General features: G+C 35.0%; 1 protein-coding gene across 1 annotated transcript; it reads left to right on the top strand.

The window, feature by feature from the left end:
- The first annotated feature begins 2,236 nt into the window (after window positions 1-2,236).
- LOC141289479 (serine/threonine-protein kinase Sgk1) lies at window positions 2,237-9,647 on the top strand. Its single transcript, XM_073821582.1, has 12 exons — window positions 2,237-2,434; window positions 3,296-3,371; window positions 4,282-4,389; window positions 4,495-4,552; window positions 4,642-4,725; window positions 4,814-4,945; window positions 5,063-5,175; window positions 5,260-5,383; window positions 5,599-5,694; window positions 5,987-6,142; window positions 6,234-6,323; window positions 8,001-9,647. Exons 1-12 carry the CDS (start codon window positions 2,365-2,367, stop codon window positions 8,166-8,168), a joined length of 1,275 nt encoding a protein of 424 aa, XP_073677683.1. The 5' UTR covers window positions 2,237-2,364; the 3' UTR covers window positions 8,169-9,647.
- The last annotated feature ends 8,445 nt before the right edge of the window (window positions 9,648-18,092 follow it).

The following is an 18,092-nucleotide window of genomic DNA, read 5'->3' as shown; positions in this document are numbered from 1 at the left end:
TGCAAACAGACTTTGGCAAGGCTCCAGTAACCCACCAACAGTGCTAAATTGCTCCACTAACAGGGCCATTTTAAAGCTTTGAGAAAGTACTCAAGCTCTTTGTGTAAAATGAAAGGATGGCAAGGGCATTACGCATATGTAGACTGGATTTACAGGTAGAACCGATTATGCATTCCAGAAGAAGTGTACTATGGAAGTGAAAATGCAAATCATACGCACTAGGGCTATTATAAGTAACTAAAACTATGTGCTAAATTAAAACTACTAAAAAACCTTCTTAATGATTTTGACTTTATTGACAAAATATTTCAACTTTATTATTGCAATTTCAACTTTACTCTCAAAATATTTCAACTTTATTCTCATAATTGTGACGTTAATCTCATAATATTTTAACCTTATTGTTGGAATTTTGACTTTATTCTCAAAATATTTCAACTTTATTCTTGTAATTTCGACTTTATCCTCAAACTATTTCCACATTTTCTTGAAATTTTAACTTTATTCTCAAAATATTTAAATTCCTCTCATAATTCTGACTATTCTCAAATATTTTGACTTTATTCTTGTACTGCTACAATATTTTTCATAAATTACAACTTTATTCTCAAAATATTTCAACTGTATTCTTGTCATTTCGACTTTATTCACAAAACTTAATTTTTATTCCTACAATTTCAACTTTATTTAAAAAAATATTTCAACTGTATTCTTGTCATTTCGACTTTATTCCCAAATTATTTAAACTTTATTCCTGCAATTTCAATTTTATTTTCAAAATATTTCAACTTTATTCTCATAATTTTGACTTTATTCCCAAAATATTTCAACTTTATTTTCATAATTTTGACTTTATTCTCAAAATATTTCGACTTTATTCTAATCATTTTGACTTTATTCCCAAATTATTTCAACTTTATTTTTGCAATTTGTACTTTATTCTCAAAATATTTTAACTTTATTCGAACAATTTTGACTTTAATCTCAAAATATTTTGACTTTATACTGATAATTTTGATATTATTTTCAAAATATTTCCACTTTATTCTCGACATTTCGACTTTATTCCCAAAATATTTCAACTTTATTCTTGAAATTTTTACTTTATTTTTAAAATAGTTCAACTTTATTCTCGTAAATTTGACTTTAATCTCAAAATATTTTAACTTTATTCTCGCAATTTTGACTTTATTCTTGCAATTTAGACTTCATTCTCAAAATACTTTAACTTTATTTTCATAATTTTGACTTTATTCTCAAAATATTTTGATTTTATTCTCATAATTTTGACTTTATTTTCAAAATATTTTGACTTTATTCTCATATTGCTACAACTTTATTCTCGCAATTTTGACTTATTCCCAAAAACTTTCGATTTCATAATTTTTACACTTTTTTTTCTGACTGTTCATACTTTTTAATGCTATGAACCCTCAAATATGATGATCTATTTATGGACCCATAAATATATAGATATAAAACTTTATTCAATTTTTTTAAATAAAATATATCTTGTGGACCCCAGTTTGAAAACCCAGTTGGGCCGCTTTTTCACAGCTGATGTCTAACCTAGCAAATTCTGTACTAAAAGACAGGATGTCATCATATCATGGCACACTTATATAACTTGCAGGGTCAGTGGACCACATTTGCAGAACAGGCTGAAAAATAAATGATGTGGCTCAGAGAGTATCGCTTAGTGCTGCCGCAGCCTCCTCGCCCCCTTGACCTGGTCAAGAATCTGGAAAAACACAAGCTTTAACAGATTAATAACATGCGTCATTATCGAAAATGCTAGACACAGGGTGAATATTTTAGCACATCTGTCCAGCAGGTATGTCTTCCATTAACCTCGATCTCAGGATGATCCTCCAACCCTGTTTTCACTGCATGCTTTTCATTTTTCTCTGCTTCACGTTCTTCTTCATCATCACTGATTAGGATTAGAAATTAATCTGTTACACTTTGATGAGATTATGGGCCAGCTGTGTCGTGATTTTCCGTTGATAGAAAGAGTCCGAGTTTAATCTGGCTCACATGAATGGAAGCGCTTCCGTTTCTCTCCTCGCATCGATTCGCCCCCTAGCGTTAAAAACGGCGATTCGCGGGATCCCGAGACGTCACATTTTGCAAGTCTCCTCGGTTACTCGAGTGATGTCACAGCCTCGCCTCCACAACCACGTGTTCCGTATAAAAATACCAGCCCACGGCTCGCGGGGAAAGACAGTAGCTCTGACCGCCTGACAGCCGGCATCAGAACCCATAGTGCGCTCCGACAAGCCGCTCGCTGCTGGGAGATCAGCGCTTTGCAATAAAAAGGAAGGAATACATTCCTCCTGTGGATTTATACTTATTATAATAGTGATGGCAGTTACTCAGGCTGGATGTGACTTGACATACTGCAAGATGAGGGGGATCGTGTCCGTTCTTACCGGTACGTCTCAACAGATTTGAGTTACTCTGGTCTCTATAATAGATTTCGTTCATTTGCGTATGCTTTTGTGGGAAAAAGATGCAATATCAAATCTAAAAAAAAACTGCAATGAAAAATAGTTGTCTTTAGAAGTGCAAAACGTTTTGTTTTTAAATATAACGTGTTGTTATTCAACAAAATTGAGCTTTTCTGGTGTCTATAATAGATTTTGTTAATTTGCATATGCTTTTGGGGGGAATAGATGCAATGCTAAATATTTTTAAAGATGCAATGAGAAATAGTTGTCTTTAAATGTGTAAAACGTTTTGTTTTTAGATATAACTTATTATTATTCAACAGATTGAGTTTTTCTTGTGTCTATAATCGATTTCGTTCATTTGCATATGCTTTTGAGGGGGAACGTGGCAATATATATAACGTTAATATTTAAAAAATGCAAAAAGAGAAATAGATCAAATTAATGATTCAATTAAAAAAATCGTGTTTAAACATTTTTACATTGTTACATATGCATATAATTAATTATGAGGCTCTATGTGAGTGATAGAAATGATGTCATGTCGTTTTTGATATATAGCAGATATCACAGCTACATACAGTGAGCAATGCGGACTGTTGTGTAACACAGCGTTCTTGACATTAAACCAATTCACACGGATCCTCGAATCCCAGCATTCATAAAACACGTTTTCTAGCACAGACTCGACGTGCAAATGAATATTTCACCGATAACCTTTAAGATTTCGACGGGTTTCCCATCACATAGTTGCCAGTTCATTCAGTTCACATTCTGGGTGTCAGTGACGTCAGCTGTGGATTTCCTTCTGACGTAAATGACTGTTATTTTCTTTTCTGTTTCAGCTTTTATTAAAGAAAGAAAGATGGGCTTGAACGACTTCATCCAGAAGCTTGCTTCCAACCCTCCCATTTGTCAACAGTAAGTATCCCAATGTTTACGGAAATAAACAGTTGCATGATGCTTTTACAATTACATGCAGATGTGTGAAGCTAAACGTCAACAAATAAGAGCATAGATGATATCTGTGAGAAAGCAGTTCAGGACAGTTCCAGCATTCATTCATAAAGGCAACTCTGTGACCTGTGTATTTATAACACAGCTTCATTGAGGTGACTGTACTAGGGATGTAATCCCATCATCTGAGTTTAGCTGTACACTCGGCTAATTGTGTAGGTTAATCTGTACCGGCAAGATAAAACCAAGCACCAGAATAGTGCTCCACAGAAAGCAGCTGCTCAGGCCGCCGCTTGGCCGCAGTAAGCACCTTTGAGAAAATCCCAAATGTCCCCTAGACGAGGATAAGGTCCTAATTCAATTAAGTGCGGCCCATTTGGTCTCAGAGTCATTAAGGTCGGACCAGCGGAAAATTTCTCACCGCGTCATCTCCAGCCTCCATATGCTCCACAAATTGAGGATGTTAAGGTTGTGTAAACCTTTTCAAGCTCTCAATAGTCTAAAAGTCAACATTTTGGGGAGGGAGGGAGTTTTTATGAAGGTATTACTATTTGATTATAGTTTAGTAGATGCATCTAATCTAGTAATATTGTGCTAATAACAGTTGTCAAAAAGAAACAGCCCCTCATAAACTTCACCAACACTGCCATCTATCTGCCTCCTAAGGCATTACAAGAAATAACTGATTTGAAGGAATGTTCTGGATTTCCATTTACAAAACAAACATTTGGACTCATTTTGAAACAAATCCACTTATTGGAAGTATGTTGGTCAACCGTTGCATAATCATGGTCCAGACTTCCATTGTTTTACGAGCCGTGGGTCTTCAACTCTCTGAAACTAAATCCATAATTTTTCTATCTCTTTTCCTTAGTGCTGAGGTTGGATCCTTCTTAAAAATCGATGAGAACCAGAATGAGGAGCTGGAGGAGAATCACCTGTGTTTGACCAATCCCAGGAGCTCTTTGGCTGAGGAGACTCAGTACGTAGCTACTCTTCGTTCGTTCATTCGTTTAATTGGATTTCAGTCAGTCAGTCTGCTTGTTGTTTTGTTTGCATTGCTAATGTTGTTTAATTTCCTTAACAGGATCAAACCTTCAGATTTCGACTACTTAAAGATCATCGGAAAGGGGAGCTTTGGAAAGGTGGGCACAACCAGCTTTTAAACAGTCAAGATGTTAACACTTATGGCACATTTCTAAACTGAGAATGCTAACGGTATCAAAATCCACAGGTTCTGCTTGCGCGGCATAAGGAAAACGAACAATACTATGCTGTGAAGGTCCTGCAGAAGAAAATCATTATGAAAAAGAAAGAGGTAAGACCTAAAACAATGTGCACAGTGAAGCAAAAGCACTTTGCATCAACTGCAGTGTATTAACAATCACACTTACTATGTTTTTCAGCAAAAGCATATCATGGCAGAAAGGAGTGTATTAATGAAAAATATCAAGCATCCATTCCTGGTGGGGCTGCACTTCTCTTTCCAAACCACAGACAAACTGTATTTCGTACTAGACTACGTCAATGGAGGCGAGGTGAGTAAACAATGCATTCATACTGTATTCTCATTAAGCCTAAAAGAGGCCGCACCTTTGCTCAAAATAGCTGACTAACCTAATGAACTCCTGGTATGTTTTTATTTTCTCCTGCAGCTGTTCTACCACCTCCAGCGTGAGAGGGTGTTTCTGGAGCCCAGGGCGAGGTTTTATGCTGCTGAAATTGCTAGTGCACTCGGTTACCTTCACTCACTGCATATAGTTTACAGGTATGTGATTGGCCCCCTAGTGGAGAAGTAGTTGAACTGTGTCCTTGACAATGGGTTTTTAACGATTTCTTTCAATTTTTACAGAGACTTAAAGCCAGAGAACATCCTTTTGGACTCTCAGGGCCACATTGTGTTGACAGATTTTGGTCTATGCAAAGAGGGACTGGAACCTAACGGCACAACCACGACATTCTGTGGAACTCCTGAGGTAAAGAAGTGTCCTACGTTTACTTAAAGTTTAGCGAGTTGCATTTAATATGCATTTAAACTATACTCAAATATATTTAATTGGTTAACATGCAAATACGTGCCCTTTTAAAGTGTATTACTTTTTAAACTTATACTAACACAAGACGGTTTGTCTAGTTTAGACAAGGAGCTGTTTTATTCAGTGTTTTGATATCATTCTTTCTTTTTTAACAGTATTTGGCTCCTGAGGTGCTTCAGAAACAGGCATATGATCGTACAGTCGACTGGTGGTGCTTGGGATCAGTGCTGTTTGAGATGCTATATGGCCTGGTGAGAAGACTTCTCAAGTCTTTTGCCTCAAAAATGACTTTTTCCTTCTCAAAATTAAGTGTTTTTGCAGTGATGCCATGGAAGAACCATTTTTGGTTCTCCAAAGAACCTTTCAGTGAACAGTTTTTAAAAGAACATTTTAAAAATCTAAAGAACCTTTTCTGCATTTGAAAAGTTCTATGGATGTTCAAGGTTCTTCATGGAACCAATAATGCCAAAGATCCTTTATTTTTAAGAGTGTAGATACATTTGGCAAACAATGTGAATTAATCTTTCTGTCTCTGTTTTCTAGCCTCCATTCTACAGTCGCAACACAGCCGAGATGTACAACAACATTCTTCACAAGCCTCTAGTCCTGAAGCCTAATGTGTCCAACTCTGGCCGGGACCTGTTGGAGGGTTTGCTCCACAAGGATCGTACCAAGAGACTTGGGTCCAAAGATGATTTTGTAAGTGGAACAACATATGGATGTCACATGCATGAAGTGTTTTTTTTTACTGAGATCGCAGATTCTTATACAAAGTTTTGCTTATTTGTAGCTGGAAATGAAGTTCCACAGCTTTTTCTCTCCCATCAACTGGGACGACCTCATGGCCAAAAAGATCATACCTCCTTTCATTCCTACAGTGGTAAGTTGACTCTTTACCTGCATGGTTAGACATAGTTAATGCCAAATTAGAAGTACTTCAAAGTACATTTTAAATTTTTTCAGAATTTTTGTAGTGCCTTAAAGGAGACGTTCACTTCCAGAACAAAAATTTACAGATAATGTACTCACATTGTCATCCAAGATGTTCATGTCTTTCTTTCTTCAGTCGTAAAGAAATTATGTTTTTGGAGGAAAACATTTCAGGATTTTTCTCCATATAGTGGACTTCTGTGGTGCCAGAGTTTGAACTTCCAAAATGCAGTTTAAATGCGGCTTCAAACGTCCCAAATGCGGTTGTAAGTGATCCCAGCCGAGGAAGAAAGGTCTTATCTAGCGAAATAATCTGTTTTAATACAATTTCTTTACATTTTAATCTCAAACGCTTGTCTTGTCTTGTCTTGCTCTGCTTGAGCTCCCATCTTATTTTCTCTCTCAACTTCAAAAATGATTTCAAAATCATCCTACATCGCTGCAAAAGTACCGACCCAGTGTTTGCAATGTGAACATGCAAAGAAGATCAAATAAAAAGGTTAAACAGCATTGTAAGATGATTTTGAAGTTAAGGGAGAAAATTGGATGGGAATTTTTCGACATGCCCTGTCTTGAACCGGAAAAAAACTACGTTTAGGCAGAGCAAGACAAGTCAAGCGTTTGAGTTTAAAGGAACACTCCACTTTTTTTTGGAAATGGGCTCATTAATATGGACGCAGCAGGTGCAGTAATATCACGCAGCACATGTGCAAATGCTAACCTAGCTTGGAACTAATTTCAGGCGCTGCGTGATATTACTCCGCCTGCTGCGTCCATATTACAGCAGCAAACTTCCTTGACTATTACGCCGGAATGGGAGTGTAGTTCCTAATCTTATCGGCCTAGAAAATCGCAGCTTTACATTTTCCGCTGGTTTTAGTACACGATATAACTGCAGAAGAGTCAAGTTTTAAATAGGACAAATATCGGAACTCGTTGGTCATTTTTGAACACAATGCTATTGGTCTAATAGGATTTAATGATCTATGCTAAGCTATGCTAAAAGTGATATTGCCAGAACAGGAGAACGGCTGAATGGATTTCAAAATGGTAAAACTCAACTTGTTGGAGAATGAGCCTATTTCCAAAAAAAAGTGGAGTGTTCCTTTAGTATATAAATTGTAATAAAGAAAAAAGATAAGACCCTTCTTCCTCAGCTGGGATCATTTACAGCCACATTTGGGATCATTTGATGCTGCATTTTGGAAGTTCAAACTCGGGGCACCATAGAAATCCACTAAATGGAGTAAAATCCTGAAATGTTTTCCTCAAAAAACATAATTTCTTTACGACTGAAGAAAGAAAGATATGAACATCTTGGAAGACAAGGGGGTGAAGATATTATCTGCACATTTTTGTTCTGAGAGTGAACTTTTCCTTTAAAGAAATACTTGATTATAATAACTTTAGTGTGTTCGATATTACATTTGTTCGGTATTGTAACTATATTCCAATTTTATCAATAAAAAGGTGTCAATTAAAATACATGACATACAAATTTCAACAGAAATAACATTAAAGTACATCTTAGCATCCTTGTCAATATCTGTAGTAGTAGTTTTATATCACTTAAGAGTAATATTTCTGATTAGATATGTAATAAATTCTCTCTCTATTAAATCTACAGAGTGGTCCTACTGATCTCCGGCACTTTGACCCAGAGTTCACCCACTTACCTGTGTCCACCTCCCTATGCAACACTGATAACCTGCACGTGACCAGCAGCGTCCGGGAGGCAGCCGGAGCCTTCCCAGGCTTTTCTTACGGTCCCCCAGCTGACCATGCCTTCCAGTAACGGCTTCCATGACCCTCCAGAACTCCATTCCAGCATCACTAGACGCATCAAGAAGAAGGACCACGGTGTGGGACATTTAGCTCTTCCGGTTTCTTTGCATGCATGACCTCGGACATCATGCGTGACCAAGAGGAATGTGGGATGTTACTACAGTAACAACTTCCAGAAAGGATGCAATGTGTGCCAATGGATGCAGAAAGGACCTGAGCTCCTTCAGAGAGAGCTTAGAAGTGCCTGAGAGTTTAACTGTTGATCTGTGGAGCAGGCAAATTTACAGAACAGACAATGGCTTGCCGGAGACGAAGGCACCAGCTACTGGGCGAAATGCCTTTTGTGATCTCTTACATTTGATCAAAAAATGTCTTTGGATGATGTTTTATTTAATTGTATTTTTCATGCATCATTGCACAGTGGAGGTAAAGGATCAAGAGAAGTACAAAATGCACGGATGGTCTGAACAAGGGGGTTATTATATCAACCCCCGTTAGTAGGAGAGGATACACAGGCTCAAATATCAATATACATTTGTTATCTTCTTCCTATTGACAAATGTTAATTTAATAACTGCATTATTTATCATACTGCATTATATTAGTGTGGTTCCGACTCGAAACTTCCTCAAAAGCTCCGTTTAGGTTTATATTAGACGGAAGATTAGTTCTGCAAGGCTTTTAGCTGTGATTATTTGTCTGAATGAGTAGAAGACATCCTGTGTTCCTCCTAAAATGAATATTTTGTCTTACAAGTACTTTCTTTCCTTTTTTCTCTCTCTCCAATGCCAGCACTTTTACACAAAATGCCAGACACTGTGTTTCCTGGGAAGGCAATTTTAGTAGTCGCACATTCTGTTATCATACATTTAGTGAGATGGATGTATGTTTTATCTTAAGCGATTGCTGTCTATTGCAAACACAGCATGTCGATTAGATTGTATTGAAACCTTTGCATCATGTACCGAAGTCATGCAGTAGCCCAGAAGGAACTGTGTCTTTTTTTGTTCAAACTGTGCCTGTCCAGCTAATTTATGTACGTTGTGATACATTTCCATGTGTGTCTATCATTCCTGTCTGCATCGCTCTGGGTTTGACAGGGACATGGAATGCTGTGCAATAGAAAAGGTGACTTGATAGAGATGTGAACAATTTGTCGTGGGACGATTGAGCGGCATCGACTTAATGAAGGAGAGGGGTTTGGATGCCCTCATGAAAACGCATCCCTGTTTTAACTGTAATATATTTCATATCATTGGACCAATAATGCGCTATATACGTTGTTCTTTAGATAACTGCAAACATGGCAATATGGATAAAGTTTATTTTCTTCCATTTTTGGAAGTTATTCATATATTGTTTTATATTTTTCCATGTATATTTATTTACATGTGTATATTTTACCTCTAATGATCAGAGTATTAAATTCTTAGAATAATGAAATGTTGAGAATGATCTATATGAATGCAAAATAAAATGTAAAAATGAATACGTCTTGGTGTATTTACTCCTTATTCTAGTTGTGATGTTTAATTTGTTCATACAGTGAAGGGGTTTGGAAAAAGGAAGGATGGATGAATTATTTTATACTGTATATACATAAAACATCTAGTTGGAGATATGAAGATGTAGGTTTGAGATGTGTAAGTTTTAGTCTTTAAATCTTGTTTGCAATGCATAAAGACAGTGTTATGTATTAGAAATTTACTGAGCAACATATTATGTTAGAGCTTATGGACAGCAAGATTGGAGTCATGTTTTAATAAGGTAAAAAGCATCATTACTCCAGTCTTCAGTGTCACATGATCCTTCAGAAATCATACTAATATGTAACCCTGGTCCACAAAACCATCATAAGGGTCTATTGATGTATGGCTTGTTAGGATAGGACAATATTTGGCCGAGATACAACTATTTGAAAATCTGGAATCTGAGGGTGCAAAAAAAATAAAAAAATATTGAGAAAATCACCTTTAAAGTTGGCCAAATTAAGTTCTTAGCAATGCATATTACTAATCAAAAATTATGTTTTTATATATTTACGTTTGGAAATTTACAAAATATTTTCATGGAACATGATCTTTACGTAATATCCTAATGATTTTTGCAATAAAAGAATTTTTTTTTTCATTCATTTTGACCCATGCAATGTATTGTTGGCTATCGCTACAAATATACCAATGTTATTTAAGACTGTTTTTTTTGTTTGTTTTTTGTCTAGGATCATGTATGTTGATTTGATGATCAAGAAACATTACTTATTATTATCAGTGTTGAAAACTGTTGTAATCAGCTTATTTTTCATATTACACTGTAACAAATTGCTGTAAAAATTACAGCAATATTTTACAGCAGCGGGTTGTATTTTTTATAATACAACATATTGCTGTAAACCGCAATGCATTCTGGGGTCATGCAGTGGTTTGATGCAGAGCCATATAGAAAAAATTTCTCTATGGCTCTGGTTTGATGCAAACATACAGCGTTTTGCTGTAAATTTCAAATATAAAAAGGCGGGATTATCTTCAACGGTCAACATTCGGGAGCAGCAAGAAGAACCATTCACAGCTGTGGTAAGTGATTTATTTGTGTTTTATTTTTCATATTTCGTAACTGTATTTATATGTATATATGTATATTAAGGTGTCATAAACACCGCGGTACCGCAGATTAACGAATCCTCCGTCCGCGGAGCGCGAGAGAGTCTTGTCCGGGGATTCGGCAGCGCGGTCACGGGAAGATTTTACACATTCCCCGGCCTTGTATCGGCTATAGGCGTGACATCTTTGTGTTCCTATGTTAAGAATTACAAGCTTTATTGGCAAAAGATGTGATTCACGGCATCGTCGTGCTGATGAGCAAAGGTAATATTTGCATTCTAACAATCTGAGTACCTGCATTTAACATGTGAGTTAGATAGGATAGAATATGTTTTTAAACTCCAGAAGAGAGACATTTTTTTAGGGAGAATAATTCAGATGTACAAAAGCTAAAACTAATGTGAATTACATATGTGACCCTGGACCACAAAACCAGTCATAAGGTTAAATTTGACAAAACTGAGATTTATACATCATATGAAAGCTCAATAAATAAGCTTTCTATTAATGTATGGTTTGTTAGGATAGGACAATATTTGACTGAGATACATCTATTTGAAATCAGAAATCTGAGGATGCAAAAAAATCAAAAAGACTGAGAAAATCACCTTTAAAGTTGTACAAATTAGGTTCTTAACAATGCATATTACAAATCAAAAATTACATTTTGATATGTTTACAGTAGGAATTTTACAAAAAATCTTCATGGAACATGAACTTTACTTAATTTCTTAATGATTTTTGGCATAAAAGAAAAATCAAAAATTTTGACCCATGCAATGTATTTTTGGCTATTGCTACAAATATACCCCAGCGACTTAAGACTGATTTTGTGGTCCAGGGTCACATATTGTCTGCTTCCTGACTGTTTTGTAGATATTTATCCTGAGAGAAACAAAGAAGTTGAAAGGAAAAGACCCATCTAAAACGACAGGACACAGGGGAAACCAGCAGAAGTGAACCCAAGTTACCAGTCTTCTTTGCAATGTGAAGGATTTTCAGCAGAATTACTGACATATAAGTACACATACACCAAGATCTTCTTTTTCCTTTTATTTTGTTCTTTTATTATCTACACAAGCGCTCAAAAGTTTGTTTTTGAAATAAGTATCTTCTTCTCATCAAGGCTGCATTTAATTGATCAAAAATACAGAAAAAATATAGTTGTGAAATATTATTAAAATTTAAAATGTTTGATCCGTTTTAATATAAAAATATAATTTATTTCTAAATTTTCAGCATCAATACTCGAGTCTTCTAATTACTCCAGTGTCACATGATCCTTTAGAAATCATTGTATATCCTGATTTATTATCAATGTTAGAAGCAATTGTGCTATTTAATATTTTTAATAACCTTCAGGATTCTTTCATTTAATATTTTTTAACTTTTATCCAACAAGTGTGTTACATTGAAAGTGATTGTAAAGACTTATATTTTTAGCTAAAATTTATCTTTTAAATAACTGCTTAATTACTTAATTACTTCTTTTAAACTTATTCATCAAAGAATCCTGAAAAGGTATCACAGGCAATGACAACATTGACAATAAATCAGCATATTGATAATAAATGAGAATGATCTCTGATAGATCATGTTGAGTAATGATGCTGAACATTCAGCTTTGCATCTCAGAAATAAATTATATTTGAAAGTATAGTAAAATATAAAACTTATTTTAAATTGTAATAATCTTAAATGATTTTACTGTTTTATGTAAATAAATGCTACCTTGATGAGCATACAAAACTTTTTTGTGTGAAAGAAAATTAAAAATTATACTGATCTAACTGTAACAATCATCATTCTCTCTGCATTTGACTGTATCTGTCACCCCTCTGTCTGTGTCTGACTGTATCATTGTTTTGTAAAATATCTAATGTATTGCCCTTTTTGTTCTTTTCTATATTTTTTAGCCACTCTTTGCATTCTGGGATGTGGCAACATCTGGAGCTGAACTGTTCTCCTTTTTTGATCAGAAGTTTTGTTGGACTCACTTGAGGCCTTGTTGTTTGGCCATGTTGGACTATTCGTGAAGGTGTGAAAATTCATCACTGTCTTTGTGGTATTTAGAACCATTTAATTATGACCATGTTAATAAATATTGGTTAAACCTTGGTTAACTTTGTTTAATTTTGTTATGTGTTTGTTATATTTTCATGCCCAATTTATTTTGGAATTCAATATAATACTACATAGAATGTTCTATGACATTTCTTTCATGCAAATTTGAGAGTTATATGTTAAATAAAATTCGACCTGTTTTTCACGATTAAGATGTGTCAAATTATTATTATTTTTGTTTTTATTAAATAATAGGTGCACTGAGTTTCATACTATACCACATTTTATGCAGCTTAATATTGTTTAAAGCTTATGCAGTTAATACATTGTTTAAATTGCTAGTCATTAATATTCAGCAATCTGGAAAAAAAATGCTGCAAATAAAGAATACACAAATTAAAGTAGTTTACTGTAAAAAAAAACACAGCAATGTAAAAAAATACAGTTATTTGCTGTAATTAGGAAATACAGGATGATGCTGTAAATTAAAATTACAGCAGTGCTGCTGTATAAATTACAGTAACTGGCTGGCAACCCTGCTGCCAGCATTTTACTGTAAAATTTACGGTAATTTTTTTACAGTGTATAGAGTGTTTTCACAATGCATCATCAATCTGCCATATTGCCGGCACTGAACGTAAACAGTGGCATTGAACCGAACGAAACTTGCATATTTTGCTGATATTTGCTGCAGAAATTATTGTCATTTTCTGGGCTGTACTTATCAGTCAGACCCAGAAAAACATTTGGAGTACTATAAACTGCCAATAATAACTGTCACAGGGAGGGTCAGAGACGTGCGGATCCATTTGCAGCATTTATTTCAAACACAAAACAAACAAACACAAAGGGGCAGGCAGAAATCGTCGTCAAAAACAGGCAGAAAGGTCGGGGCTGGCAGCAAGAATCAAACACGGGAAGGAGTCCAGGAATCAAAACACAGGGAAAACAAACTCGGTAAGAAACGCTCGGAAATACAGACCATACGGAACAATAAGACTTCACAGAGTGGCTGTGTGTGTGAGAAGCTTAAATGCATGTGGGTAAATGTGAAACAGGTGTGTGCAGCAATCAGTGCAGTGGGAAACGAGGAGCAGCTGTGTGCAGTGATTGGTGCAGTGGCTTATGGGGATTGCAGTCCAGAATGTGTGTGCAAGAGTTCATGATGACAAGACGACCAATACGTGACAATAACAAATCAAGGAGAAGAGTGCAAAAAACTGTCAGAGGAGCCAGGGTACCCGCGGGGTCTTAAAAGCATTGAAAAAGTCTTAAATTTGATAATCTCAAATTAAGGCCTTAAAAGCCTTGAATTTGGTATGCAAAGTCTTGGATTTCATTACAAAGGTCTTATTTCATTTATTTTTGCCTTTCCTAGGATTAAGATCATACCGTAACAAAATTAACTGTTACTAATGTAGGTTAATTAAAAATTCATGCAGCGTAAAGCTGAGTGCACCTCGCGCTCCACGTCATAGCAGAAAGCGCGAAAGCGTGCGCACCCGTTACTATGGTTACTAGGTAGGGCTGGGCGGAAAATCGAGTTCTGGGGATATATGTATATGATTCCCCAACGCGATGCGGGATTATCCAATATCTTTCATATCGATATGGTTTGAGGCCACACATGCGCGTGCGGGTTCTGCGCGAAACAGAAGGAAACAGGAACACGCAACGCCGGTCAACACAGAAAACATACTGGTCAGTAAAATGAAAAACAATGGTTCACTTATCTGGAGATGGTTCAGATTTAAAATTTCCTATGAGCAGCAAAAACAGCCCATCTGCAGGGAATGTTATAAATCAGCTGTATCAAACTGTGGAAGCACGGCAAATCTCTTCCACCATTTAACGTTACAGTTTTACAATAAAGTGAACTGCCAGCCAGACGGGCTATCGTAAAGTAAGTTAGAGGGCTCCTGCCAGGTCCAAAAACTCCTCAATTTAGTTGTATCAAATTTAAGGCCATTAAACGTTTTAAATATGTTAAATAGCATAAGAAATGTCAATTATAATTTAGGAGGTCTAACATTTGGGGAGGGAAAGACGAGAATCGCGATAGGGCTGGATTATACTTCAAAAGGCAATGATGTCATTGAATAAAAACATAGGTACTGCACGTTTTAAGGTCAAAACGCCACACGGATGTCTTTATATGAATGTATCTGAAGGGAACCGACTGTCCTCAGAAACATGTCGTTGGCATTTTCATTTCATGTCTGATAAAACTGCGTCAATGCTGTTTTGTATACAGCCGTTACTAGGGAAACCGTAATATTTCAGCGCTCCTAAAGCGCCCCCCCGTGACGGAGAATGACATTTTATTTCCACATTTTTTCAGCTGTTTGTCAAATGATTGCAATTATCGACCTGTTTTTATGCAGCAACCACAAAGAGTTGTAAATGTGAAAGAAGTTAATGTGCCTTCTCAATATCTAAACAATTAAGACAGTAATATTTATGTTTTAAATATAGAAATAAACTATATACTCAATTTATCCCTTTTAATGGTATAAAGGCTGAAATGGCATTGTATAAGCTATTTTGTTTTTGTGTACCTGTATCTGAATTATAAATCATGCCATTTTATTGCTGAATATTCTACATTACACTGTCCAATCCTACTCATACTGTTCATTTTACTTGTGCAGCTCTCAAAAAGGGTCATAAATTGCCTTAAATTGATATTTAAAAATTCTGCAGATACACCAAATAGTGAAATAAAATTACTTGCTTGATATTTGTGTATTGAAAAAATTGCAGCCAAGGCAGCAGAGCTGCGAAGTTCAAATTTATTTGTTTATTACAAATCAAATGTGTGTTACGCTGTTGCGTATGTATTAAATATAACTGATAATTTAAATAAAATGTTTAATTTAATTCAAGTAGCCCACTTGTACATAATTATTTTCTAGGGTTCAAAATTTATACAGATTTGACATTTTCCCCTCATACTTCTGTCGGAATGGGTACGAAGTTGGCATTGAATTTCATTTGAAATGGTATTAAAAAGGTCTTAAAAAGCCTTGAATTTCATTTGGAGGATGCTGGGGGTACCCTGGGAGCAAAAGGCGTTTGTGGTTGACCAAACCGAACCAGGATTTCCAGGACAGCATTCGTGTTTGTTTTTATCATTTCCAGTCAGGTAGGTGAAATATTAGGCTACTATCTTAATTAATACTGCTCGTACATATCTTTACCACTTATTAACTCTAGTTTGTCAAAATATTGTGCCCTTTCCTGCTTACTAAGTCTTTCTCAATATAATTTAGCAGCTTCCACAAGTTTTTTTCTTTGGTTTAGACAGCATAAATTAGCAGAATAATGTATTCAGTAGTACATTAACCACACAATCCATGCTATTGTTTACATCTGAGTATTGCATCCGGGGAACTGACCGAATCGTGACGTAAGTGCAAACCCTATATAGCTAAGATCCAATATCTAGTGTTCTGACCTAGATTGTAGTTAATTTAGTTACTCTCTCTTACCAAGTTGAAATCATATAACTTATGCAAGCTTACTTGGTCAGATATTATTCCTTCATGTCTTATAATTCAGGTTTTGAATGTTGTTGGAACTAGTCATCTGTCAAAAGTGAAAAGGATAGGAGTTTAATAGATGGTACAGTCCAGTCTTATTTTAAGTATGCTCTGGTTTTATAATTATAGATCGCAAAATGACCATTTGGTTGTTTATAATGAGCTTCCTAATTTTACAAATGTCAATCAGGTTTTAAATCAAAACATAAAGTAGCACAGTAACTAATCTTCTTAAAGGGACCAATGGTTTGTTGATGTTGGTAGATTAGGGGAAGTGTGCTATTTTAGTTCTTCTTGATCTCAGTGTGGCTTTTGAAACGGTGGATCATGGGATTCTTTTTACCTGCTTAAGTCAGTGGGAATTCAGAAGCTTGTATTAAAGTGATTCTCTTCTTATGTAAAGGAGAAAACATTTGCTGTTAAATAGCTTTGCCCACATCTCCTTTGGGGTTCCTCAGGGTTCTATTCTTGGCCCTGTTTTGTTTTCTTTATATATGATTCCACTGGGATTAATTTGTCAATGTTGCACATTATTGTTTTGCGGATGACAGCTGTATTTACCTTTAAAGTGTAAAAATAACTCCAAACTAATGTCTCTGCTAGGTTGTTTGGATGACAAAAAGAGATGAATGGCTTGAGTTTTGATGATTCAAAATCTGAAGTGGTGGTATTTGGCCCATCTGATTTATCCAAACAAAGAATTAACCATCTTGGTCCTCCACTAATCTAAATATTCAGGTGAGTAATCTTGGTAGGTTTTTAACCTATATAGTTAATAGAAATTGTAATTCATGCTTTTATTTGATGAATTCAATGACCACACTAAGTCGATAAGTGGGGGTTACCACACTGTAAAAAGTTTTCACCAGATTCAACTTAAAAACCTAAGTTCAGCAGCTGCCTTAAAATGTAAAGTTAAATCAGCTTAAAACTACAAGTCATTTTAACTTATTACACTAAAAATGAGTTGATTTAACTTGTGAGTTAAAATGACTTAAGTTGATTTAACTTAAAATTTTAAGGCAGCTGGTTTTTAAGTTGAATCTGGTGAAAACTTTTTACAGTGAAGGTAAAGTCTGATCATTTGGTTTATGGTTTACACTACCAGTTTTTGAATAGTACGGTTTTTAATGTTTTTTTAACAAAGTCTCATTTGCTTTCCAAGCCTGCATTTATTTGATCCAAAGTACAGCAAAAACTGTAACATTTTTAAAAAAAATTTTTGCTATTTAAAATAACTGTTTTGTATTTGAATACATTTCAAAATGTAATTTATTCCTGTGATTTCAAACTCTAGTCACATTAGAAATCATTATAATATTTTGATTGCTCAAAAAAATATTATGATGTTAAAAACAGTAGAATTTTTGTCTTTTTTTTTTTTTGATGAATAGAACGTTTAGAAGAACAGCATTTATCTGAAATAGTAAACTTTTGTAACATTATAAATATCTTTATCATCACTTTTGGTCAATTTAAAGCATCCTTGCTAAATAAAAGTTTTCATTTCTATAATTTATTTCTAAAAAAAGAATAATAATAATAATAAAAAAACAATACTGACTCCAAGCTTTTGAATGGTATAGTGTATAAATACAAAAGCTTTTTATTTTTATTTCAGATCTGATCTTTGGATTTTTCTATTCATCAAAGAATCCTGAAAAAAAAAGTCCTCAACTTTTTTAAATATTGATAATAATAAAACAAATGTTTATTGAACAGCAGATA

Source organism: Garra rufa, chromosome 17, assembly GCF_049309525.1.
Source record: "Garra rufa chromosome 17, GarRuf1.0, whole genome shotgun sequence".
Lineage (NCBI taxonomy): Eukaryota > Metazoa > Chordata > Actinopteri > Cypriniformes > Cyprinidae > Garra > Garra rufa.
The sequence above is the reverse complement of the archived record's forward strand: the minus strand, read 5'-3'. Positions and strand labels throughout refer to the sequence as shown.

Coding starts and splice junctions, on each gene's coding strand:
- LOC141289479 (XM_073821582.1), top strand. CDS start 2,365: ATGGCAGTTACTCAGGCTGGATGTGACTTGACATACTGCAAGATGAGG. Junction 3,372..4,281: donor AACCCTCCCATTTGTCAACA/GTAAGTATCCCA, acceptor TCTTTTCCTTAG/TGCTGAGGTTGGATCCTTCT. Junction 4,553..4,641: donor GAAAGGGGAGCTTTGGAAAG/GTGGGCACAACC, acceptor CAAAATCCACAG/GTTCTGCTTGCGCGGCATAA.